Raw genomic sequence first — 27,774 nt, 5'->3', positions numbered from 1 at the left:
GAGGACAGCGGTTCGAATCCCTGTGACGGGGTGAGCTCCTGTTGCTCGGTCCCTGCTCCTGCCAACCTAGCAGTTTGAAAGCACGTCAAAGTGCAAGTAGATAAATAGGTATCGCTCCGGCGGGAAGGTAAACGGCGTTTCCGTGCGCTGCTCTGGTTTGCCAGAAGCAGCTTAGTCATGCTGGCCACATGACCCGGAAGCTGTACGCTGGCTCCCTCGGCCAATAAAGCGAGAAGAGCGCCGCAACCCCAGAGTCACGACTGGACCTAATGGTCAGGGGTCCCTTTACCTTTTATCTACTTTCTCCATGCTGAATTGCTCTACATATGATGGCTGGCAGCTGGATGTACGAAATGCTCTACTGAGCAGTGTTGTGTCCAGTGATACCAAAGTTCTTTCTGCAGTATTCTATCTGCATTCACATAAGTTGCTTAGTGGTGCAGCCATCAAGTAATGAACGTGTGGATCTCAGAAATTGTGAAATGATGGTGGACTGTTTTTCGCAGCGGTTCGCGATGAGTTCATTTTCCTCCTAAAGGTTAAGTGGTTAATTTTCGACCAAGGGTTCATCAGATACCATTTTAATTCTAAAACGTCTGTATCTGTGGTTATGTGTATGTGCATAGGTGATGTCGTTTGTAGTGACAGCATGAGAATTAAATAAGTTTTGCTGAGCACCCTACAGAATGTTGGACTCTGCTGCAGGAAGCTAACAGTCTGGCTTGACTAATCATTGAATTGCAGATAGCTTTTAAAGCTTCGGAGCAAGGAAACGAAGATATAACTAGATAGTGGATTTAAGAAAAAACATAGTATAGCATAGCATTTCAAAATTTGTGTCTTGCTTGGCAAAGCAGTTTTGTACTCAAGGTAACTGTAAGATTGCTGCTTGGCTTTTTATTAAAGGTAAAGGTAAAGGTACCCCTGCCCGTATGGGCCAGTCTTGACAAACTCTAGGGTTGTGCGCCCATCTCACTCAAAGAGGCCAAGGGCCAGCGCTGTCCGGAGACACTTCCGGGTCACGTGGCCAGCGTGACATCGCTGCTCTGGCGAGCCAGAGCCGCACTCGGAAACGCCGTTTACCTTCCCGCTAGTAAGCGGTCCCTATTTATCTACTTGCACCCGAGAGTGCTTTCGAACTGCTAGGTTGGCAGGCGCTGGGATCGAACAACGGGAGCGCACCCCGCCACAGGGATTCGAACTGCCAACCTTTCGATCAGCAAGCCCTAGGCGCTGAGGCTTTAACCCACAGCGCCACCCGCGTCCCATAGGAAGGCTGATATTCTATCTTAAAATAAAAGAGACTTGCACTGCAAAGCTGGAAGGGACAATCAGCCACCCTCCACTACTGCAGATCTCATGTGCCATTTCTAGGTTTCAACATATGGTTTATAATCATTAATCTTCTTTAGATGCCTATTTGGACATATGGGCTGCCTATATCACTATGTTTGAATTAGGATTGATAGAACGTTCTTATGGTTAATGTCAGCGGTCAATGGTTTGGTTTTATTTTTTCTTTCCTTTCGTTGCAAAAAAAGTACAATAAAAAGCAAGCTACAACTTGTTCTTGCTTCTTCAGCTGATGCTCTGCCCAGGCATCCTCATCTCAATGCAACATTTTGCAATCTGAATGAGTCAAGAGTGTATTCAGATGACATTTCCTACTCCTCTGGTACTCATAGAAAGCAACACCCAAATTGAAAGGTGTCTGAGCCTTCAGCAGAGCCTGCTAAAAAATTCAATACAGGAGGAGCCTGATATGAATTCCTGATGTCTCCATGCAAGAGTTGACCTGTGCTCTGCTTGACCAAAGCATCTTGGGCAAAGTGGTCAAAAGTTCTTTGATCTGCTGAATTTTCACCTGAAGCAGGTGATGGACTAAAACACTATTGACCAATGGTTTTCAGTGTACAATGCAAGCATCGTTGGAGCTTTACCCTCATAATCATTTATCAAGGGGCTCATCCCTGACTCATCATGCCTCAATTCCATCAGGAGATGGCCAGTTGGCTGTGTCCTCAACCTTTTTCCTTTTTCCTTTTATCCATGCTGTGATCTGTTTGGCCGCTCAGTTGTGTTTGGTACCGTATTTTTCGCTCTATAAGACGCACATTTTCCCCTCCAAAAATTAAGGGGAAATGTGTGTGCGTCCTATGGAGCGAATGCTTCAGCGATAGCAATGCGAAGCCTCAGAAGCGCAGTGGGAGCGCTCCCGCCGTGCTCTAGAAGCTTTGGGTTGCCTTCACTGAAGCCTGGAGAGCGAGAGGGGTTGGTGCGCAACTTCAAAGATATCTACCTGAAGCCTCATGAGAGCAGCGGGAACTCCCACTGTGTTCCAGAGGCTTCGGGTTGCCTTCACTGAAGGCAAAGGCAATGTGGGAGACGGAGAACTGCTCTGCTCTGCGCCCCTTCAGCGAAGCGGGAGGAGAAATGGAATGGGGCTCCGTTTCTCCTGCCGCTTCACTGAAGGGGCGCTGAGCAGAGAGGGGGAGAATTTTTTTTCCTTGTTCTCCCCCTCTAAAACAAGGTGCATCCTATGGTCAGGTGCGTCCTATAGAGCGAAAAATACAGTAATATAATAGGGAGATCAATGGGGATTAAGCAGGCATCTTTTCCCTTGGGATGCTACATATGGCAAAAGGCAAAACCGCCTCTGTGTTGTCCATGTTTATTTCTACTTGAGAAAGCCTTTTTAAGTTGGGCAAATGTGTCCCATAGGCCACATATGACCAAGTAGCAGAATTCTGTGCATTCCTTTAGTGCATTTCACTGCTTCTGGGTTTAAAGGATATCCACCTTGCATTCTCACAGGGGCTACATAGGCCCTAAATAGATGTTAACCCACACAATCTGGGAAATGACTGTTCAGTTTGACCTATGGGGTGGTAGCCAAAGGAGCACTAGTGGTGTTCCACGGATGCAACAGCACTTTGTTTCCTCTCCTACCCTGTGCTGCCCCCCCCCCAAATCTTCTCCAAAGGACCCCCAACCCTCTGGTTATGGGGAGGTGCAGTGGGCTGCAGAAGAGAGTTGGAGAACATGTTGGGTACCACCCATGGACTTTTTAGGCACTGTGCAAATGTTAACACCCAATGTTTGAGTGTTTAGCAAGGCCAGAGGCAAGATACAGTAGTACCTCATGTTACGGATGGGATCCGTTCCGGAGGCCTGTCCGTAACATGAGATGCCCACAACTCGAAGCGCTGCGTCTGCGCAGGCGTGTGGCGCAATTTAGTGCTTCTGCGCATGTGTGAGCGGCGAAACCTGGAAGTTACCCATTCCGGTACTTCCAGGTTGCTGCAGGATGTAACGCGAAAAGTCACAACATGAAGCGGATGCAACATGAGGTATGACTGTAGATACTGTCAGTGGGCATAGTGTTGTTGTTGTTTAGTTGTTTAGTCACGTCCGACTCTTTGTGACCCTATGGACCAGAGCACACCAGGCACTCCTGTCTTCCACTGCCTCCCGCAGTTTGGTCAAACTCATGCTGGTAGCTTCGAGAACACTGTCCCACCATCTCATCCTCTGTTGTCCCCTTCTCCTTGTGCCCTCCATCTTTCCCAACATCAGGGTCTTTTCCAGGGAGTCTTCTCTTCTCATGAGGTGGCCAAAGTCTTGGAGCCTCAGCTTCACGATCTGTGGGCATAGTAGGCAAGCATAATACGATTTCTCTGTAGCACATAGCTTCTACAGAGAAACGCTTTGGGGACTGGTCTCCTGTTCCGCTATTGCACAGCTGCTCTAATCTCCTGGAAGTGTTTCCCTCCTATTGGTCATATTGGCAGGAAATTCAGAAGTGGTGGAGAGTCTTGACAAATTTCATTTGATTCCCTTGATACGGCTCCTCTAAATCCAGTGACACTTTGATTACATGTTTTTAATGAAGAGGGCTACATTATGATACTAGTTGCGTGGATGTAGAATTTTTTGATGCCAGAGTGACACTCGAGTGTCTGACACCTATTAATTTCATTGGAAGATAAGTGCCTAAGAGCCTTTGAAAAATGTACTTCTTGGTATCTGAGCTCTCATCAGCCTAGACGTCACTCACTTTTGAAGGCAGGGAATTATGAAAAATAGCTTGAGTCAAGTCAAAATCTACCATGAGCTATCCAGGGTACATAGAATCAGTTTCTTCTGGATATGAATTCAACCCCAGCTGAAGTAAGTTGCAGATTTAGATGACTTAACTGTGCTTGGGTGACTTAATATCTCATCATATGGTGATTATTTGGATTCAAACGTCTTAACAACTTAACAATTATTATTTTTAGTTCCCACTTGGTGGGTTCCGGTTTGCCTTGTTGAAGATCGAGATTGTTGACAACATGAGTACCAGGCATTGAACACGTTAACACGGTTCCTCTTAGTTCCATCTTACTAAGCATCAACTGCAAAAAGAAATAAAATCCATCTCGTTAAGAAAATTTGTTGTCTGAAATTCACCTGCAGATGAGTTGGAGTGAAAATAATATAATAAGAAAACAAAGTTAACAAAATTTAGGGAAGCTTTTAATGTTTGATGTACAGTGGTACCTCGCAAGACGAAAAATTCGCAAGACGAAAAACTCGCAAGACGAAAGAGTTTTTTGTTTTTTGAGTTGCTTCGCAAGACGAATTTCCCTATGGGCTTGCTTCGCAAGACGAAAACGTCTTGCGCCTTTTTCTTAAAACCGTCAATGCATTCCTATGGGAAACCGTCAATGCATTTCCTATGGGAAACTGTGCTTCGCAAGACGAAAAATTCACAAGACAAAAAAACTCGCAGAACAAATTAATTTCGTCTTGCGAGGCACCACTGTATTACAGTATTTTAATATTTTTTTGGAAGCCACCTAGAGTGATTGGGGAGGCCCGGCCAGATGGGTGGGGCATAAATAAATTATTATTATTATTATTATTATTATTATTATTATTATTATTATTATTGACACCATAGCCTTTAGAATGCATGGCAAGCATATGAAGGATGGTTTGGAGGAGTCAAGGAAGTTTCACTCAGCATAGTGGGACATTAAAACAAAAATGTCTCTGAATCTGGTTCTGTATCTGGTCATGGTTCTGTAGCCTATAGCCGATTCATTTAAATAGTATGCATTTTTTGTTTTCATGCTGTAAGCCACCCTGTGATCTTCAGTGGCATATAAATTTAATTAATTAATAAATGATGATGATGATGATGATGATAATAATAATAGGACAGTGTTTATTTGCCTGCTTAGCAGAGGCATAGCTGTCAACCGTCCCTTATTTGGTGGGAAAGTGCCTTATCCCAGCGCTGTGTCCCGCTGCTGTCCCTTATTGATGATGTCCCGTAAATTTCCCGGGTTTCCCGGGAGGCTCCAACTGTGTTGCTTGGCTGCGTTGCTCACCCAATAAGGAGTCTAAGAACGACTGGGGGGTGGAGCTTGCATGCCTTGTGCCAATCAAATCGGCCGCGTTGCCTGGGGACTCACCTTTGCTCAGCGGAGAGGTGACGGTGGTTTTCCTTGCTGCATCCCCTTTGCCGGGTTCCTGCGCTGTGGGAACCACCGCTTGAGGCTTTGTTTGGCTGCTGGCTGGGCTTTGTGCCTTTGGCTCGGAGGGGCTCAGAAGTCGAACATACCTGTGCTCTGAAAATCCCTTATTTTGGCTGCTGATCCCTTATTTTCGAGGCTGCTGGTCCCTTATTTTCAAACCTGTAAGTTGACAGCTATGAGCAGAGGTATCACATTTAAGACCAAACGTTCCGACGTTCAACACTAGCCGCTTGGCAGCATTGAAAAGAAGCACAATTCTTCTTCTCTACAACCAAAGATAGTTCAAGATGCGACAACTCCATCCCAACACCAAGTTAGTTAGTTGCCCTTGATCCAATTGATTCAAACTTGCTTAAGCACACCTAGTTTTGTACTAGATTGTGTCCAGTGTGTGTACAAGGTCAATAATTGTGGGGTGGAGGAGGGGGACACACACCTTTTAATTGTAATAGCAGTTTCAGTAATGCAAAGAGTCTACTGCCCCAGGCTCAACTGCACGAGCGGCTTCTATTCCTATTTCAAACGTTGTCAAGTCAAATTCAAATTACTTTCAGTTGGTCCACCACCTAGACATGCTTCCTCGAGTCTCCTCACCTTGGGTTGCTATCTTGTTTTCTGGCAGGACTTTGGGGCATTTTTTTTTTAATGATTATTATTGAGATTTAACCAACCAACACCAACCAACAAAAACATCACATCTTCTTACATATATCCTACTTTATGCTCCATAGAGCCGCTGACTTCCGTCCTTCCCTTCCACAAGTTTTCCTATTCCAATCTATAATTCACAGTTTCTTTAATTAAAAATTACACCATGACATAAGATTTACTTCAATCCTGCCAACGTTTTCATATTTGTATACTTCTCACTTATATAAACCATAAATTTACTCCATTCTTTATGGTACTTTCTCTCCTCCTGATTGCGAATTCTGTGTGTCAATTTATCCATTTCAGCGTATTCGACCAGCTTTATCTGCCATTCTCTTATCGTCAGCATCTCTGGTAGCTTCCACTTTGGGGCTATCAAAACTCTAGCTGCTGTTGTTGCATACAGATAGAGTCTTTGGTCTATCTTCTTAATATCTTCTCCCACCAAGCCTAGCAAAGATTCTTCCGGCTCTTTGGGAAAACTATACTTAAACATCTTTTTTAACTCATTAGAAACCGATTCCCAAAACTCTTTTATTTTATTGCATGACTATCACATGTGATAGAAATCGCCGTCCTTTTCCATGCATTTCCAACAAGTTTTACTACTAGTTCTGTACATTTTTGCCAATTTGGTGGGAGTGAGATACCAACGATAGACCATCTTCATAACATTCTCTTTTAAGGCAGAGCAAGCGGTGAATTTTAGACTCTCGTTCCAGAGTTTAGCCCAGTGATAAGTGGGCTGCTCTTAGTAGCGTTATTTTTGTAAGCTGCGGTTAATATGCTCTCCTCTTTTTAAAAAAAATAATAATAATACTTATTAGATGTTTTATAATTATAAAAAGATAAAAGATAAAGAAAAACAATACATAGATTCAACAGACAATACATCAACAATAAAAAAGATACAATACAACAATACAACAAAAACAGAACAAGAACATTTAAACACACATCCAAGTTTCATATCTATATCTTTCATTTGCTTATTTCCTCAACTTCCTCGCACCTCCCTTATTTGTATTCTGGTTCAAATTTGCTGGTTCAACAAGTCCTTTCACTCTTCTTCAATTTTTGTTCTATAATTGATCCTAACACAATTTAACTTTAAATTTTCCACTTTGGCACATTAACAGTTAATATTCATATAGTTCTTAATAACACTTCTGCTGAAACCATGTATCTTCATTCCAATATTCTTCTAACATTCATTAATTTTGCAATATTTCTGTAAATATACTTTAAATTTTTTCCAATCTTCCTCCATCGAATCTTCTCCCTGGTCTCGGATTCTACCAGTCATTTCCGCCATTTCCATATAGTCCATCAGCTTCATCTGCCATTCTTCCCGGGTGGGTAATTCTTGTGTCTTCCAATACTTTGTAATGAGTATTCTTGCATACATAAAAAAAGTTGTGGCGTACATAAAAAAAGTTCTATCCTTCTTTAACACCAAATGGCCAACCATGCCCAGGAGAAAGGCCTCTGGTTTCTTCAGAAAGGTATATTTAAATACCTTTTTCATTTCATTATATATCATTTCCCAGAAGGTCTTAATCCTTGGGCACGTCCACCAAAGGTGAAAGAAGGTACCTTCCGTTTCTTTACATTTCCAGCATTTGTTGTCGGGCAAATGATAAATTTTTGCCAGCTTGACTTTTGGGCTTTTAACAGGCAGAAGTTCAGCAGTACACACCTCCCATGTTACCAGGCCTACTTGTTTTTTTAAGGGACACTGTGGAGAAACGATGGCCAACTGGCCATGGCTACTAGAGGGGGCAGAGTTGTTTGACCTAAAAACAGCCCCGTTTCTCCCTGAACCCCTGCTTCACCTGATTGAATCACCTTTACTTAGATCAAAGATGGCAACAACTTCGCCGCGCTGTTTATGCTTCGGGGTGGCCAGTCGTCTGCAATATGAAGAAGTGGGGAGAAAGAGAAAGTGAAAGATGATGAGCTTCATTCTCCCTCGTGTATCATCAGTGAAATTGTCAGCCAGGCTCTGATTGCAAAGTATTTGCTGCTGGTGATGGGAGTGGGTTTGGGGGGGGGGGGCATCCACAAGTGTCAGGGAGAGGTTCCCTCCTCCCAGCTTGCCTTCCTCGTTCTTGCAACGTTGGCAAGGGGTCGGGATCAGCTTCTGACTCGTAAGCGGAGCAAATTTGAGGCAGAATAAATATGAGCCGCCACCACCACCAATGACATGTTACAGAGTCAATTTTCCCCTGCCGATTACAGCATTTTCCCTTGTCCTAATTATGTCAATCTTTTGCCTTAAGCTTTTCGGTGTCTTAATCAGCCGACTTCCATGCTTATGGCTGCTGGTGAAATAGACTTCCTCCTTACTGATCTGTCTCAGTCAATGTAATCTGTCGCCTTTCCGTACACCCAGTGGATATTTATTGAGACTAGTCTCTCCCTATACTGGCTTGTGCAAGATATAAAACAAACAAAAAGGATTCATAACCCATGACGGCCGCCTTAGTAGTGGTGCCCACCCTGTGGAATGCCCTCCCATCAGATGTCAAGGAGATAACATTTAGGAGACATCTGGAGGCAGCCCTGTATAGGGAAGCTTTTTTAAGATTTAATGTTTTGCTATGGGTTTATATATGCTGGAAGCCACCCAGAGTGGATGGGGCAACCCAATCAGATGGGCGGGGTACAAATTATTATTATTATTATTATTATTATTATTATTATTATTATATTAACCAACAGGTTGGGTTCAAACCGAAAGTCATATGCAAGTTACCAACTATCTTTTAGTAAGTTTGATTCTCAGTTTTTAAAATTAAATTATTACAAAAACAAGTTGAGGTAATTCAGAATGGTGTGAAGTACAGTGGTACCTCTGGTTAAGAACTTAATTCGTTCCGGAGGACTGTTCTTAACCTGAAACTGTTCTTAACCTGAAGCACCACTTTAGCTAATGGAGCCTCCTGCTGCCGCCGCGCTGCCAGAGCATGATTTCTGTTCTCATCCTGAAGCAAAGTTCTTAACCCGAGGTACTATTTCTGGGTTAGCGGAGTCTGTAACCAGAAGCGTATGTAACCTGAAGCGTCTGTAACCCGAGGTACCACTGTATAAGCAACAGGAGGAGGGAGGGAAAATACAGAAAATAATCTAAGCCCTTGAGATGCAAGATGCCAATCTTGGGGGAATAGAAGCAGTATTTTGTGGCCCATTTTCTTTCAGATATTAAGAGAGAGGGACAGACGAGAAACATTTGAACTTGGCAGGCTAAGAGATGTGATTTTATTGCAAGATATGGGACTCTTGCACAAAGTTCTCCACGCAAAGTATTAGCGACCATTTTGAAGGGTTCTTTTTACCATGTATCTGATAATAATTTAATGTACCAGGTTAGAGAGTCATAAATAGTAAATACGTAATTAACAAACTTGAATAAATTAAGCCCAAAATATGCATCATAATTTGTGTGGTACACATATCTCAGTTTCTTCCATGAATTATAATGACATATTCTGTGCCATATTTTCTCAAAACACTGATGTTTTCAAAAATGGAAGACTTGTGGTTTTCTTACAGCCTGATCCTATGTATATCTACTTGCTCTGTCTAAGGATTTTTCTTTCAGTCAGCTCCAGCATGAGAGCCAGTGTGGTGTAGTGGTTAAGAGCGGTAGACTCGTAATCTAGTGAACTGGGTTCGATTCCCCGCTCCTCCACATGCAGCTGCTGGGTGACCTTGGGCCAGTCACACTTCTCTGAAGTCTCTCAGCCCCACTCACCTCACAGAGTGTTTGTTGTGGGGGAGGAAGGGAAAGGAGAATGTTAGCTGCTTTGAGACTCCTTCGGGTAGTGATAAAGCGGGATATCAAATCCAAACTCCTCCTCCTCCTCCTCTTCTTCTTCTTCTTCTTCTTCTTCTTCTTCTAGAATTGCATGCAGAATCTGTTTCCCTCTCAAGGTTTCCATGTCTTTAATATCTATGCAACAAGCAGAAACTGAGCAGGTGAGCTTTTCCCCACGTGCAAATGGAGTGGTGGAGGAAAGCTTCGGAAACCGAATTTCTGCTTGTTGCACAGCTGTTAAAGATATAGGAGCCTTGGCCGGACCTATTACAATGTAAGTAATCCTTTGCTTTAGCAGAGGTGTAGGTAGGCTTGTAGGATTTGGCTTCCAGCTACCAGATGTTGCCAACTCCCTTGGTGCTGGAAGATGCAGGAAAGCCCAAAGCAATTCTGTTGCTGGGCAAGAAGGTCAGAAACCAATCAAACTATTTTGCATTAATATTTTGCATCTTCCCCCAAACATTAGTGTGCCGTGTTGAGTGCAGGAGCTGGAGGCAGTGTGTTACAATGCCACACTGCTGTTTCAAAGGAGAATGGAGTTTGTGGACTTTTGATGGTTGTTTAGAAGAGGGAATGTTAGAAGGTATAGCTTTTTGAATCCCTGCATGACAGATTAAAAGGTAAAGGGACCCCTGACCATTAGGTCCAGGCGTGACCGACTCTGGGGTTGCGGCGCTCATCTCGCTTTATTGGCCGAGGGAGCCGGCGTACAGGTTCCGGGTCATGTGGCCAGCATGATTAAGCCGCTTCTGGCGAACCAGAGCAGTGCATGGAAATGCCGTTTACCTTCCCGCCGGAGCGGTACCTATTTATCTACTTGTACTTTGACGTGCTTCCGAACTGCTAGGTTGGCAGGAGCAGGGACCGAGCAACGGGAGCTCACCCCGTCGCGGGGATTCGAACCGCCGACCTTCTGATCGGCAAGTCCTAGGCTCTGTGGTTTAACCCACAGCGCCACCCGCGTCCCTTTTGCATGACAAATATATCTCCTCTTTTGCAAAGGAACTCTTTCCTCCTTTACATCACCCCATAGATAGGATCTTAGGTACAGTAGGAGTCTGCATTGTAACTGTAGGTGACGCATCTTGATAGGAATCAAGAGCAGAACAACAAAGTAGGAGGCTAGTCCCTGACTTCAAGGAGGCAAATGACAATGTGCTGAAGTAGCATGTTTCGCTCTGACCTTGTTTTTGCAGTGCGCTAGCTATTTGATCCAAGTATGCTGAGACTACCTCCCTTTTTATGCTCCTATGTCTCTTCTGGTTCATGTCAACCGTGAAATCCTCCATATTTTGTCTCATAATGAGCGGTGGCTTCTTTCTTTCCTGCTTTGTGGGCTTTCTGCATTGTACCTCGTTTGCTGCCCGCTCCTGCTTCCTTCCCCAGTGATAAGTGGGCTGCTCTTAGTGGCATTATTTTTGTAAGCTGCGGTTAATATGCTCTCCTCGATGCGCTACTGACTTTGCTGTGGTTTGCAATATTTGGACAAGGATAGATGCGGGGCTTTTAAAGACATCTTTGTAAGGGGCTACGTGGAAAGTTACGAACAGGTCTTGAATAAGTGAATACAGTGGTACCTTGGTTTACAACCATAATCCGTTCCGGAGGTCCGTTTGTAAACCAAAACAGGTTGTAACCCAAGGCGCGCTTTCGCCAATGGGGCCTCCCAAAAAAATTTGTTCTTAATAATAATAAAAAAAGGTTGTAATCCAAAAAATGGGTTGCAAAACGGGACACGCACTTCCGGGCTTGACATGTTTGTAATCCAAAACTGTTAAGTTGTGGGTGAACATATCAGACGACACAGTGATTCTTCAAACAGCTCTTGTTTATTCAGAGGCCAGAACAGAACTGACTGAAGGGTTCAGTCAGCCTGCTTATATAGACCTCCAGTATCACGTTACTGTAGCAACTTTCTAAAACTATCCAATCACTGAACGTCACTTTCGATCCTTCATTTGCATAACTATCTACAGTATCCCCCTGCTGGCCCAGGGTGAGAACTTCAGTGCATAACACCAACGTATGCAAACCAAGGTACCACTGTATTGGTGTACGGAACAGAAGGTGAGGACAATCAGTCAATAGTTTGTTTGCTTTTAAAATTGATTTTAAAATTGAACCCCTCCCAAAAAAATGAAAGAAAAGAGGTCCACAATGGGAGGAGTTGTGAACCATAGAGATTGCTCCTGTTGTTACAGGGCAACACAGTAAGCTTGTTACCTCTTTGGTTTAGCTAGTTTATTATCAACCTCCTCCTTCAACAGATGGCAAGAACTATTTGAGACTGCAGAGCAGTGCGAGGAGAGAAAAGCAACACGCCCGTCTCATCAGCCCCAGGGTCTTCTTGCCCAGGAGTGCCGTGTGCATGATGTTCCGATACCAGGTATCCGGCCTCGGAGCGATGCTTCAGGTGCGCCGGGAAGCCATGCATGAGATCAAGCCGCTGTGGATCATCCGGGAAGACCAAGGGGACGAGTGGCGAGAAGGTCGGATCCTTCTGCCCAGCTACGATATGGCATATCAGGTGAGCTTGGAGATTTTGGTTCAAGATTCAAGTGGGTATTTTTGCTGTGCTCTCATTTCATGCACTTCAACAGAACCCATTTCATTCATCATTAGAGAACATTGTTGAGCAGGGCCTTTTCTTCTTCATTGTGTTTTTCCATGTTGCTATAGTAACTAAATGACACAGTATTTGTTATTCAGAATTTGCCTATTTTATACATAGATTTAGGTCTTTGTTCATACGGTTGCCTTTTATGTTCCTAAAATCTCTCCTCTGCAAATATTTTCCCCCCACCCATTTTCTCTTAGATGATTATCAGGTAGTCCTGTCAGGGAACTGGAAAACTCATGTGGGATAAGCACAAATGCAGCTTGCAGATAGGAAAAGGGCTGTGTAAGAGCTTGTCTACGCTGTTTTGAGGGCTGTTGTTTTTTTCAAGAGGGAGAAAGCTGTTTTGGAGGAAGGATGGAAGCAATTAGCACTTCCTCGATTTGGGGCGTAGGGTTGTGCGAAATGAGCTTCTACTGCTCAGACGCCTTATATGACAGCAGAAGCCGAGTACAAATAGATAATTTAGGAAAGAAAACTAAAACACCGTCTCTGCTTCTTATATTCAAAATCCAACATGGAAATTGAGTTCCAGAGCTGATTTGAACATTTCTTAAGAAAATCTGCTTAGGGTGATTGAAATATTTGTGGCCCTTTCTATGTGACAAATTTAAATCTGTTTTATATACCGGATTTTTCGCTCTATAAGACGCACCGGACCATAAGACGGACCCAGTTTTTGGAGAAGGAAAACAAGAAAAAATAATATGCTGAATCTCAGAAGCCAGAACAGCAAGAGGTATCACTGCGCAGTGAAAGCAGCAATCCCTCTGGCTTCTGGGATAGCTGTGCAAACTGTATTCACTCCATAAGGTGCACACACTGTCAGGGAACTGCCATCGGAGCAGGAGGAGGTGAGAGGGCTCCCGGATGATGGTGGAGAGGGTCCCAGTAGGAGGAGGGATAGCCATACGCTGGGGAAGGAAATCAGTGTAACACCAGTGGAGAAGGGGAGGAGATAGAGGAAGCAGAGAGGTGGCTCCAGGACTCTTTGCAGGAGACAAGCGGAGAGGGGACTAGTGCTCCTTTGCCCACACCCACCTTGCGCAGAAAGCTTTCGCGCAGGCAACGGGGGAGGAGACTGGGCGTCAAGCAGCTTTTATGTTGGAAGCGGTTTAAGAAACGCCCACTGACGGATTCCGCCAGCGACTGAGGCAGCCACGGAATAGAGGGCTGTCTAGTCAGAAAGGGTTCAACCATGCAACCTAGCCAGGAGTAAAGGCTACTTACGCACAAGCAATTCCTAGAACCATTACACACACATTTCCCCTTACTTTTTGGGAGGGAAAAAGTGAGTCTTATAGAGCAAAAAGTACGGTACTACTTTAACAATCATGGTCCTCCCTTCCAGAGATTCCTAGAATTTATGGTTTATGAGGATGCTTTGAATCATCTGCTAGAGATCTCTAGCACCACCTTCAGAGAACTACAATTTCCAGGGTTTCCTGGGAACAGAATAGTTATAAACAGTTTAAGCCTGAACAGTGGATCTGAGCTGAGGAAACATCAGACGTATCTGGATCATGCATGGGTCAGACCTACTGTGTCCTGCATGGTTGTCTGCCTGTACCACACTGCTTCACACATGTTATCCTCGCCCCTTTCCCTTACTGCCTCCCGTTTACCCAGATTGTCTTTCTGTTCCTCGCACTGCTACTTGCCAGAAAATCCCGTAAAAACGCCAATTATCAGCTTGAGAATAAAGCATGGAAATTAAACCTGACAAGCGCATTTGCATACATTGCAGTGAGTTGCATAATTTAGCCGGGGCATGGAATTAATTTTGTTTCACTCTTCCCGCACCCCGCTTCATGCCAGGTTTGCATTTCCACGTACATTATCAGAATTTGGATTTGTGTAGCGTGGAGATGCGGGTGGAACTGTGGGACGCGGGTGGCGCTGTGGTTAAACCACAGAGCCTAGGACTTGCCGATCAGAAGGTCGGCGGTTCGAATCCCCACGACGGGGTGAGCTCCTGTTGCTCGGTCCCTGCTCCTGCCAACCTAGCAGTTCGGAAGCACGTCAAAGTACGAGTAGATAAATAGGTACTGCTCTGGCGGGAAGGTAAACGGCATTTCTGTGTGCTGCTCTGGTTCGCCAGAAGCGGCTTAGTCCTGCTGGCCACATGACCCGGAAGCTGTACGCCGGCTCCCTAGGCCAATAAAGCGAGATGAGCGCCGCAACCCCAGAGTCGGTCACAACTGGATCTAATGGTCAGGGGTCCCTTTACCTTTACGTAGCATGGAGTTCAAACAGCTCTGCTTCTTAGTAGTCAATGAGAATTGCTAAGAGATGGCCCTGGCCCCAGGCAAGACATTCTAGGTCTGATTTGGCAACTGTCTGCCCTTGAAACTCATGCTTGTTTGCCAAAGGTCCATCCATGAAGTCCATAAGTGGGGAATGTGCAGGACCAGGTGGTCCTCAACGTATTATTCTGGATCTCGGGGAAATGAAAGCTACAGCTGAGTAACAAAGCAGGCCATGCCAGGCTCCCCAGTGGGAGCAAGCTGCTCTTATCACTTATGTAGCCAATGCCTCCTGCCACTGCCCAAAACGAATCAGAATTCAGCCCTAGGACTAATGTTATTGCACTCCCAAGTGACTTGGTTGGGAGAGGTACCGAGACAGAAGAGGAAAGGCAAGGCAAGATGGAACCCAAAGGCAAAAATAAATCAGAATAATGTGGCGTCATCTTCTTGTTTAGTCGTTTAGTTGTGTCCGACTCTTCGTGACCCCGTGGACCAGAGCACGCCAGGCACTTCTGTCTTCCACTGCCTCCCGCAGTTCGGTCAAACTCATGCTGGTAGCTTCGAGAACACTGTCCAACCATCTCATCCTCTGTCGTCCCCTTCTCCTTGTGCCCTCCATCTTTCCCAACATCAGGGTCTTTTCTAGGAAGTCTTCTCTTCTCGTGAGGTGGCCAAAGTATTGGAGCCTCAGCTTCAGGATCTGTCCTTCCACTGAGCACTCAGGGCTGATTTCCTTCAGAATTGATAGGTTTGATCTTCTTGCAGTCCATGGGACTCTCAAGAGTCTCCTCCAGCACCATAAGTCAAAAGCATCAATTCTTCAGCGATCAGCCTTCTTTATAGTCCATCACTACTGGGAAAACCATAGCTTTAACTGTATGGACCTTTGTTGGCAAGGTGATGTCTCTGCTTTTTAAGATGCTGTCTAGGTTTGTCATTGCTTTTCTCCCAAGAAGCAGGCGTCTTTTAATTTTGTGATTGCGTCATCTTACCAAGCTTATATTCAAGGTTCACGTGCATTTGGCCGGCTCTTTGGTGCAAAACCAACAGGTGGGGCTGTTTGTGTATCGGAGGAAAGATGCAACGTGGAATTTTCAGTCATTATACATTATGTCTTCTATAAGTGTTGTGGGCGTAAGAAAGGGAAAGAGATGATGGCTAAGCATGTTGTAGACACCTAGTAACTGTTGAGTGTGCTTCTCAGACACTTGCAGGTCAAATCCAGAAGTAACTGGGAGTGCATCTTAAACTAAACTGCTTTCCCCTTTTCAACTCTGGCTGTTTTGGGAGTGAAGGCAGAATAAGTTGTGGTTTTTTTGCAGAAAATATTGTATGGTGCAACTTCCATTGTCACTTGGAAGCTGGCTAAATAAAGGCATAAACTTCACAAAGGGGATTCAGTATATTTTACCGTATATCCTTTAAAAAAAAAAAGATTCAACAGCTGTTTGGACTGGAAGCATAACAATCACTGTTCTGTTTGAATTCACTCCTAGATTGTGTTCGAGGGAATCATAAGCAAAGGACATTCGGGTGAGATTGCCATCGATGATGTCCGGATAGGCACTGATACCTCCTTGGAGAACTGTATGGGTAAGTCAACATGCATCGCCTCTATAGCGGTTTGATAGGAGGAAGCAAAAAAACTCATTTGTGTGCCAGAGGCTAGGCAAGTTTAAAAGGCAACCCTCTGTACTGAGGCTCTTGCAATGGCATTTCTTGTGCATAACCAGCATGGATGGCGCCAAGTGATGGGCGATGGTGCATGCAGCCATAAAGCCTACAGGTCATGGCACTTCTGTTGTTGGGTTATATTCTTGTGGGTGCTCTATGTCATAGGTCCACTTCATACAAAGCAAAACAGCTGTTGTGTGGAGGCTATTTTGGTGACTGCTGCACATGCCAAACCATTTGTATATGTACAGATTGACCACGGATGTGCACTGTTTTCTGTTATGGCAAATGCCAGCTGGAGTGTTTGGTGGAAGTATGGAGAGATCTGCATGGCAAGCTTCTCGCTTTAAATGACAGTCGCAACGCTGATGCAAATGCTTGCTTTTTTTGGGTGCCAATTTTTTAAAAAAACACTTTACAGTGGTGCCTCGCAAGATGAAATTAATTCGTTCCGCGAGTTTTTTCGTTGTACAAGTTTTTTCGTCTTGCGAAGCACCACTGCATTTAAACACTGACAACGGCAGGGAGGAGTGGGGAGAAGCAGGACAGCTGCCACAGCCAGTACCTCGGACTCACCCGCGCATTGTGGCCACCGCGCGACGCGGCTGCTGGAGGGCGGCGGGGCTCAGGAGCGCGACTCCAGGGAGAGGCGCTGACGGCAACGGCTCTCTGAGGGGAGCGCGCGAGGGGGGTGGGCAGCGGCGCGAGGCACCAACCATCAGCGGGAAGGTGGGAGGGAGCTGGAGGAGCGGGGAAGCGAGCGTGCGTGCGTGCAGTGCCCGTCGCCATGACACGAGAGGCAGGGCCGTTTCGTCTAGCGAAGCAAGCCCTTAGGGAAATCCGTCTTGCGAAGCACCTCAGAAAACGAAAAACTCTTTCGTCTTGCGAGTTTTTCGTCTTCCGAGGCATTCGTCTTGTGGGGTACCACTGTATTCTTGTGGGTGCTCTATGTCATAGGTCCACTTCATGCAAAGCAAAACAGCTGTTGTGTGGAGGCTATTTTGGTGACTGCTGCACATGCCAAACCATTTGTATATGTACAGATTGACCACGGATGTGCACTGTTTTCTGTTATGGCAAATGCCAGCTGGAGTGTTTGGTGGAAGTATGGAGAGATCTGCACGGCAAGCTTCTCGCTTCAAATAACAGCCGCAACGCTGATGCAAATGCTTGCTTTTTTTGGGTGCCAATTTAAAAAAAAAAAAAAAAAGCTTTACTGAGTTGCAAAATTTCTTTTAACAAAGAAATTCCAAGTGGTGTTCCTGTGGGCAGCCGGTTCACGCAAAGAAGCAGTTAGCTGTTCCTGTTCCTCTCCCCCAGTAAATACCATTGCAGGCCACTATAGGGATAATCCACAATTCACTCTCTCAACCAAAACTGGCGATCCTGGCTTCCAGAGTGCAAAAACAGGAGTCTGGGTTCCGACCAATATTGCCATTACTTGACACACCTGTCCAAAAACTGTTCATTCACACAAATGGCAGATTGGGGGTAGAAACCACTGTTGGCGAGGAGATTTCATGGCTGAGCATTCCACATGAGGCTAGTGGCGGTGAAAGTTGCACATATAAGCCTTGTCTATATGTAGGGAAAGGTACGCGGGTGGCGCTGTGGGATAAACCACAGAGCCTAGGACTTGCCAATCAGAAGGTTGGCGGTTTGAATCCCCGCGACGGGGTGAGCTCCCGTTGCTCAGTCCCAGCTCCTGCCAACCTAGCAGTTCGGAAGGACGTCAAAGTGCAAGTAGATAAATAGGTACCGCTCCAGGGGGAAGGTAAACGGCATTTCCGTGCGCTGCTCTGGTTCTCCAGAAGTGGCTTAGTCATGCTGGCCACATGACCCGGAAGCTGTACGCCGGCTCCCTCGGCCAATAAAGCGAGATGAGCGCCGCAACCCCAGAATCGGTCAAGACTGGACCTAATGGTCAGAGGTCCCTTTACTTTATATGTAGAGAGGCTTTTGACTTCTCTTCTTATTTACATATGGTGTTTAGTCTCATGCAGTCCCCACCCCCCTGGCAATCTGATGCAGCCCACAAACCAGAAGGCAAACCAGGGTGGGCAGAGTTAGCAGTGGCACACCTTATCTATCCCCCCTCCCAATATCTCTTTGGTCCTGGGTTCAAACACAGAAGCCCACTTTGTGTGCAAGATACATATCACTGGCTTCCATTGCATCAGTAAGTATAGAATCATAGAATCATAGAGTTGGAATAGACCACAAGGGCCATCGAGTCCAACCCCCTGCCAAGCAGGAAACACCATCAGAGCACTCCTGACATATGGTTGTCAAGCCTCTGCTTAAAGACCTCCAAAGAAGGAGACTCCACCACACTCCTTGGCTGCAAATTCCACTGTCAAACAGCTCTTACTGTCAGGAAGTTCTTCCTAATGTTTAGGTGGAATCTTCTTTCTTGTAGTTTGGATCCATTGCTCCGTGTCCGCTCCTCTGGAGCAGCAGAAAACAACCTTTCTCCCTCCTCTATGTGACATCCTTTTATATATTTGAACATGGCTATCATATCACCCCTTAACCTCCTCTTCTCCAGGCTAAACATGCCCAGCTCCCTTAGCCGTTCCTCATAAGGCATCGTTTCCAGGCCTTTGACCATTTTGGTTGCCCTCCTCTGGACACGTTCCAGTTTGTCAGTGTCCTTCTTGAACTGTGGTGCCCAGAACTGGACACAGTACTCCAGGTGAGGTCTGACCAGAGCAGAATACAGTGGCAGCTGTGGGATAGAATAAATGGGAATAGGTTTTCCCATAGCAAATAGCAACTGAATAGTTAATATGTGGGAAGCACTGTAGTGCAGCGGCGGCGAATAGACCACAAAGCAGCCTTCCTTGTTGGCAGTCGCTTTTTGAAGTTGCTAAGCAGACAGAACCCCTGGCCTGCATTGTGGTGAGTTTCAGGAATTTGCTTAGCTTGTCCGTTCCTTCCCGAAGGAAGTCTGGGAGGAGGAGTGCCCAGGGAGCCGATATTGATGGTTTTGCTATCAACTCATTGAGAGAACATCGTGAGTCTCTGTGACGGCAGGCGATGGCCAGAGGAATAGGTAGGGGGACACCAAGGAAAAACATACGAAAGGAAAAGCTCTTGAGACAGGGAAACAGCTGTCAGTTAGCATTACGTGCTCAGAAAGGCTGATCAAATCACCACGAGCCTTTTATTAATAGGAATAATCAGTGAAGACGTCTTTGAGCATTATTAATAATAACAAAACAGTTCCCTGCACTGGACTGGAATTTATCAGTCTCCGAGCTGGGACAGCAGCCAGACTGGAAACTTTTATCATCAAGCAGTGATTTTATTTGAAATTGAATACCTCACAAATGAATTAAAATGTTGTCGCGAGAACGTTCCTCTTCCTTTGCCGTCAGCCTGCCTTGTTCTTCTGCAGTTCCTTGTGTATATGGAGATGATCGGTGGCCGTAGCTTTTTATTTAAATATTACTTTTGTGTTCCTTCGCTTCCCGCAAGCAGCTTAGGGTGATATGCTTGTGATTGTGCCAATTATGTCCTTGCAACAGCCCCGTGGTGAAGGCTAGATTGAGCAACGGGGACCAGCTTCCCTGGGTCCACCAGGGAAGGCCAGCAATGAGGGAGGATTTTGACCTGGGTATCTCTGAGAAAAGTCTGGTGTTCTGTTCACTGCAACACACCGGCCTCAGTTAACCAATTCAACCACCACGGTTGCTACCCATTGCTATGGATTTTAACATTGCAGCAGCAGTCCTTTCTCTGCTGCTTCCAGGAGCCCATGGAAGGAGGTTGGCTCCTCCTTTAAGTCTAGGAGGATTGCCATTGCTATACTTTGTACCTGTCTAATTATCATAAGCGGTGGCATTCTTCCCACTGACCTCAGAGGAATTGCTTCACACCCAAGACCTGCAGAGTGTTAGCAAGTCAATGAGCCAGACTGAAAGGCAGTGCAGTTCCTCTCCAGTGGAAGTTATAAACTGTGCAAATGGGCCCTCCCTTCCAGCACATTTCCAAAGCGAAGCAAGATAATTCCATCACAGTAACTCAGCCTTTGCTCATCTAGGAAAAGCGGCTGCCAGGCTAGGTTTCAGATTTTGGCTCTTTGAACTCCGCTGGCTGCTGTGGATCTTTAATTTGTTAAATGCTCCATATGTTAAAATATTATGTGTCTGCATTTGACAAATAGTTTTAATCTCTCCACTGCCCCACCACAACACGATGAATAAGATCACCCCACAATTTTACAGTGTTTTCAAAGGAGAAAATATGAAATGTACAAAACAAATACCCAGTGCATATATTATTAAAGGTAAAGGGACCCCTGACCATTAGGTCCAGTCGTGGCCGACTCTGGGGTTGCGGCGCTCATCTCGCTTTATCGGCCGAGGGAGCCAGCGTACAGCTTCCAGGTCATGTGGCCAACATGACTAAGCCGCTTCTGGCGAACCAGAGCAGCGCACAGAAACGCCGTTTACCTTCCCACCAGAGCGGTACCTATTTATCTACTTGCACTTTGACGTGCTTTCGAACTGCTAGGTTGGCAGGAACAGGGACCGAGCAACGGGAGCTCACCCCGTCGCGGGGATTTGAACCACTGACCTTCTGATCAGCAAGTCCTAGGCTCTGTGGTTTAACCCACAGTGCCACCCGCGTCCCTGCATATATTATTAGGGGTGTCATATTTGGTAGAAAAGCAGTTACAGAAACACACACATACATTTCTAATGGACAGAGGCGCTATTATTATTCCTGAAATAACTTGGTAGCAGAGCATATGTTTCACAAGGTCACAGGTTCAGTTCCTGGCATCTCCCGTTAGAAGGATCACATAGGGAGTGCTGGGCAAGACCCTTGCTGATGCTGTCAGTCAGAGTAGACAGTACTAGGCTAGATGGACAAATAGTCTGATCTGCTAGAGGACAGCTCCCCGTGTTGCTATGAACCACAGCTCTTCAAGGCTTCACCTTGGAATCTGCTTCCATAATTTCCCAAGAACTATGAACGTTGTGGAGCACATGAACAATACCTTTTCTTCACCAAATAATTGCAACTAGTTGCCGTATGTGATGAAAGCCAAAGGTCCAAAACTGTTTCTTTAAGAAAACTCATCTTCTACCAATCAAAACATAGGGTGATGATGATGATTTATTTGTACCCCACCCATCTGACTGGTTTGCCCCAAACATTTTGGGCAGCTTCTGGCATATATAAAAGGTTAAACCTCAAAAAGCTTCCCTATATAGGGCTGCCTTCAGATGTTTCCTAAGTGTTATATAATTACTCATCTCCTTAACATCTGATGGGAGGGCATTCCACCACTACCGAGAAGGCCCTCCGCCTGGTTCTCAATAACAATAATTTGGGTGCTTATAGGCCAGGCATAGGCAAACTTGGCCCTCCAGATGTTTTGAGACTACAATTCCCATCATCCCTGGCCACTGGTCCTGTTAGCTAGGCATCATGGGAGTTGTAGGCCAGAAGCATTGGGAGGGCCTGTATAGGCCCTGCATTTTACATGAATGGGATGTTTTCCCATTTAGTTAAACCCATCTAGCAAGAACCCGAAAGGAGTTCTTCCCCCATTTACATCCCTCCTCCCCTGATTTCTGTGAAGGGCTGATGCTAAGCCCCCATCTCCATGGGTTCCAGTCTACATGGTGGCATTCCATGCCCGCTTTGGACTAGGTGGTTGACCCAGCCATCATCACTTTTCTGGCACACAACATGAAATCCGGGTTGGTTTGAGTGTGTCTCTGCTTCCCGAGAGAACTCAGCTCGCTCAATTCAGCTCCACCTGACTGCACATAACATCAGTGCACTAATGTAGGGACTGTATTAGAGGAAAGATTAGTTGGAAAATTACTGCTTATTTTCTTTTGTGCAGTTTCTGATATCTCTTACACCTTTATCTTGAATCATTTAATAAAATACCTTGAATTGGAATTCTGGAGTTGATTAAAGAGCTTTACATATTCTTGCCTGCGGCTGGCTGCTCATAGTCTTGCCCGCGGCTGGGTGCTCTGTCTAATGCTACTTGGTTATTAGAAGAGTTGGCTCAGTTCTGTTTCTTTGCCACAAGTCTGAATCCCCCTGTGTTCAGAGTAAGGGCATGTAACATGGGTGATTTCAGCTGTACCCATGAGTAAATAACACAAAGAGCCTGTCTTATTTCACAAAGGCGAAGCAACATACTTCTGAGGCTGTTCTTTAATCTCTGGGCTTGCATTTAATCATTGGACCCTGGCTGATTTTTTTGCTTGCTTTTACATTGGTAAGCCATTTGTGGAGGGGAAAGCAAGTATACTTGTTTTTTTTAAAAAAAAGAAAGAGCATTTGGTTTCCAGGCAAGCTTGGCCCGTATACGTGCTCACTGTTGGAAATTAAACAAGAAACAAAATGCTTTAGTGCAGTTCTACACTTTATAGAGGGATGCGGGTGGCGCTGTGGGTTAAACCACAGAGCCTAGGACTTGCCGATCAGAAGGTTGGTGCTTCGAATCCCCGCAACGGGGTGAGCTCCCGTTGCTCTGTCCCTGCTCCTGCCAACCTAGCAGTTCAAAAGCACGTCAAAGTGCAAGTAGATAAATAGGTACCACTCTGGCGGGAAGGTAAACAGCGTTTCTGTGCGCTGCTCTGGTTCGCCAGAAGTGGCTTAGTCATGCTGGCCACATGACCCGGAAGCTGTACGCCGACTGCCTCGGCCAATAAAAGCGAGATGAGCGCCGCAACCCCAGAGTTGGCCACAACTGGACCTAATGGTCAGGGGTCCCTTTACCTTTACCTTTTTACACTTTATAGACCAAATACAGTAAACCACAGGCATGTGTTCTTAAATATCTCTGTACACTTGCCAGGAAAGTTAACTGTGTTAGGATTCCACCGAACACACAATGGCTATTTCATGATCTAGGCAGGTCATCCATCCCATAGAAAAAATCTGAGGTTGCACTGGTATACGAGTTGCAAATTTTGTCTGCTGTGTAAGATGCGAACCTGTCTGAGGATCAAACGAGATGCGGCGGGAAATCTGTGAAGTGCAGCTTTTTTAAAATGCAAAAGCAGCCAGAGAGGTTTCCGATTGGGGTTGCAGCAGCTGAGGAGCAATAATTTAATCCTCTGCATCATGTTGTCTTCCTGATTTAAACTACACCCACCTCCCTGTAGCTCCTGTTTGCCCCACAGGGATGCTTGTCTCCAAAGTAGGATTTTGAGAGCTGCTTCTTGGGGGGGGGGGGACTGAGCTCAAGTGTTTGACTGCGAAGCTGGTTCTTCTGATGAATCATTCAGGATATGAAATAATACCATAGGCAGAGCCATTCTGCGCATCTCCCCCCACTCTCAGGACTACAAAAAGGGAAGCGACTGGAGTGGCACGCGACTGCTTCAAAATTGTCACCCAGAGAAGTAATCAAATTCCTTTTCAACTTGAGAAAAGGGTCTAATAACTCACATTATTATTATTATTTTGTTCTTTTGACAAACCTGTCACTTGCATTCTGCGGAAGGGTGACTGTTTCAGAGCACTCCGTTGAAACTGCACTGGAGCCAAGAGACTGCGTTCCCAGGCAGAATGCAGAAGGAAAATAATCACGGAATCGCAGAGCGCTGCTTTTTAGAATGTTGCTTCTCTGGCCTGTTTCTAGCAGCTTGTTAATGCTTAACAATAATAATAATAATAATTTATTTATACCCCACCCATCTGGCTGGGTCTCCCCAGCCACTCTGGGTGGCTTCCAACAAAGATTAAAAATACATTAAAATGTCACACATTAAAAACTTCCCTGAACAGGGCTGCCTTCCGATGTCTTCTAAGTGTCAGGTAGTTGTTTATCTCTTTGACATCTGGTGGGAGGGCGTTCCACAGGGCGGGTGCCACTACCAAGAAGGCCCTCTGCCTGGTTCCCTGTAGCTTTGCTTCTCGCAGTGAGGGAACCGCCAGAAGGCCCTCAGAGCTGGACCTCAGTGTCCGGGCAGAATGATGGGGGTGGAGACGCTCCTTCAGGTACACTGGGCCTTTGAGGCCGTTTAGGGCTTTCAAAGTCAGCACCAGTGACTTTCAAGACCGGTGTTATGTGGTCTCAGCAGCCGCCCCCAGTCACTAGTCTAGCTGCCGCATTCTGGATTAGTTGTCCTTCAAAGGTAGCCCCACATAGAGCGCATGGCAGTAGTCCAAGCAGGAGATAAAATAAGAAACACCAAAAATTATCTGTCTCTGTTTCAGTGGGCACCTGGCTTGTGCCAGGGCTTTGGGAGCCTAGCGGGGAGGCAGAAAAGGTAGCCCAAGGAGAGGTGTGGATTGGGGAGCCTCCCAGCTCCCGTCAGTCCCAGCCACATGGCCAGTGGTCAGAGATGGTGGGAGTTGTAGTTCATCAACACCTGGATACCCACAGCTTGCCCATCACTAGTTTAGGTGGAGGAAACTGAAGTCCCTTTACCCATTTGCAAAACTGCAAAGCTTTTTATTTCGGTAAGGCAAAGGCAGGAAAGTGTTGACTCTTGCCAGGAGACCTGAAGAGGTCTTGACTAGGTTTCCTCTTTCTGGGATGCCAGAGATGTTCGGATAACGTGGTTCCTTTTGAACAGCCTTGTAAAGTGGCAAATGGTTGCCAACATCTTTCTGGCCTTTAAGAGTTGTAGGCTGCCTGCAAAATTCAGCAGGGAAAGCTTTTGCTGCCATTGCTGCCCTGGGCTAAGGAACAGCTTTATCGCATTAATTTCTGCTTGCAACAAAGCTTTTAAAAGCAAAGAAGACCCAACTGGGGATGGGGAGGAATCACCCACCATAATCCTTGTAATGTAATATCAGAGGTAAATGCTTGAGGCAGTTTAAGAGTGAGTCAGAATATCTATGAAAAAATATAAACACATTTTAATAATAATAATAATAATAATTTTTATTTATATCCCACCCTCCCCAGCCGAAGCCAGGCTCAGGGCGGCTAACAACACTAAAATAGTGCAACATTATAAAAACATTATAAAAATTAATTAAAATCAAAATTGATGGCAACCATAAACTAAAGTTTTGTAAAGATTTTTTAATGATTTTAAAGGATATTTTAAGGATTTTAAGGATTATTATTATTATTATTTATCATTTCTACCCCACCCATCTGGCTGGGTTTCCCCAGCCACTCTGGGCAGCCTTCAACAGAACATAAAACAGAATAAACTTCAAACATTAAAAACTTCCCTAAACAGGGCTGCCTTCAGATGTCTTCTGGAAGTCAGATAGTTGTTTATTTCTTTGACATCAGATGGGAGGGCGCACCACAGGGAGGGTGCCACCACCGAGAAGGCCCTCTGCCTGGTTCCCTGTAACCTCACTTCTCGCAGTGAGGGAACCGCCAGAAGGCCCTCGGAGCTGGACCTCAGTGTCTGGGCTGAACGATGGGACGCTCCCTCAGGTATACTGGGGCTTGATATCCTCCCATTTGGAAGACTGTGTACCTTTGAGCTTAGTTCCCCTTCCACTGGTCTAATGCATCCCAAACCAGCCAATCTTGTGGTCGGATAGCATGGTATGCTATTCACACTTTTGAAAAAAGAACGTTTAAACTGGCCAGCTTAATCTGGGGAGGGGGAAAAAGCAGCTGCGGAATCATGTTCTGGAACATACTCCTGATCTAGGATTGGTCTCCAGAGCCAATATCCTGTTGAAAAACGCTGCTCCTTTTTTGTCCCGAGGCCTGTTATTTGCAGCCAACCTCATCTGCAGGATCAAAGCAGTGTGGAGGTAGGAGAGGGTTTTCGGCAGCGGACGTACATTGCAGACCAGAGCTGTGTGCCTGATTTTTTCTCTAAAATGAAATTGGCCAGCAAGCATGCTTTCTTAAAAGCATGAGTAACATAGCAATGTTGCTTGGCGCTTAGTCAGACGCTGGGATGAACACTCTCCGATTTGAGTATGGAACATGTAGCGTTAGGCACCACAGACCATGTGAAATTCAGGGCAAGAGGAGGGGAGAATTTATGCCACCTACGGGCTCACACATCTGCGGAAGCTGCTAATGTTATACATAAAAATCTCTTTCCAAACATGTCTCAGCTTGACTCCAGAAGGAGATATGTGTTCTCTGTTGTGCGTAGGGAATGAATGCTTGGACACTTTGATCTCGTGATGTCTCTAGAACAGGGGTCAGCAACCTTTTTCAGCCATGGGCCGGTCCACCGTCCCTCAGACCTTGTGGGGGGCCAGACTATATTTTGAAAATAATAATAGATGAACAAATTCCTATGCCCCACAAATAACCCAGAGATGCATTTTAAATAAAAGCACACCTTCTGCTCATGTAAAAACACCAGGCAGGCCCCGCAAATAACCCAGAGATGCATTTTAAAGAAAAGGACACATTCTACTCATGTAAAAACACGCTGATTCCCGGACCACCTGCAGGCCAGATTTAGAAGGCGAATGGGCCAGATCCGGCCCCCAGGCCTTAGGTTGCCTACCGCTGCTCTAGAAGGAAAATGTTAAGTCAGGCTGTAATCCTAAAGACACTTACTATTAGGGCTAAGGCCCATTGCACCCAGTGTGACTTACTTCCAAGTCAACACACATAGGATTGCTTTGTTAGAGATATGACTTCCAGCAGAGTTCTTAAGTTCAGGGGGGGATAATCAGTTCAAACGGCAATTTGGGAGAAGCCACACAAAGAGGCTCTTGTAGGTCTGAGCTCTCTGCCTTGCTGCAAGGATCACATGTCGCTAAGGCCGTTTTGGGGAATCTCTCATCTTGTTGTCTTGGATATCAGACTAAAGTTCAACTCTCCTGTTTCTTTACAGAACCCATCGCAGCATTCCCCGGAGAACACACATTTGAAATTTCAGGTAAAACTGCATTTCTTTTAGCAGTTTCTTTCTTGCTGCATGATTTTTTTATTTTAGTTTTAAAAAATTAATGTGTGTGTGTGTGCAAAAGAAAAACAGAAAAACTAACACAAGACCTGCTGCTATGCAAGACGTTTACATTTGCATTATCCCTTAACACCAGCAGGTGGCACTAGACTAGATACGGTCTGCAGACAAGGGGGCTAAAAGTAGCTGGGCAGCTATTTGCCCCATAAAACAGAATAGTTTTTCTCCCGCTTTTATTGAATCCGTCTAAGTTGTCCGAAAGCTCGCGGAAGATTTTCCCAACCGAAAACCTGTTCCAGGTTTTCACGTCAGTTGTAGGTGCCCCCAAATGAAATGCAAATAGGTGGACTTAATTGATGCATAAGTTGTTCTTCTCTTTAGTGCAAACACTGCATTTTGA

The 27,774-nt window shown here is 45.5% G+C and overlaps 1 protein-coding gene across 3 annotated transcripts in view; it reads left to right on the top strand.

Moving 5' to 3' along the window:
* The window catches only part of NRP2 (neuropilin 2), a 251,730-nt gene that overhangs the window by 167,145 nt on the left and 56,811 nt on the right, over window positions 1-27,774 (top strand). For all 3 annotated transcript variants that reach the window (XM_083401223.1, XM_083401222.1, XM_083401224.1), the window contains exons 13-15: window positions 12,264-12,523; window positions 16,359-16,455; window positions 27,303-27,347. In XM_083401223.1, the coding sequence (XP_083257349.1) occupies window positions 12,264-12,523; window positions 16,359-16,455; window positions 27,303-27,347 (402 nt within the window). The remainder of the gene's footprint in view (window positions 1-12,263; window positions 12,524-16,358; window positions 16,456-27,302; window positions 27,348-27,774) is intronic.

The sequence above is a fragment of the Podarcis tiliguerta genome (assembly GCF_965153285.1).
Source record: "Podarcis tiliguerta genome assembly, chromosome: 1".
Lineage (NCBI taxonomy): Eukaryota > Metazoa > Chordata > Lepidosauria > Squamata > Lacertidae > Podarcis > Podarcis tiliguerta.
Note: the sequence above shows the minus strand (reverse complement) of the source record. Positions and strands in the feature narration are given on the sequence as shown.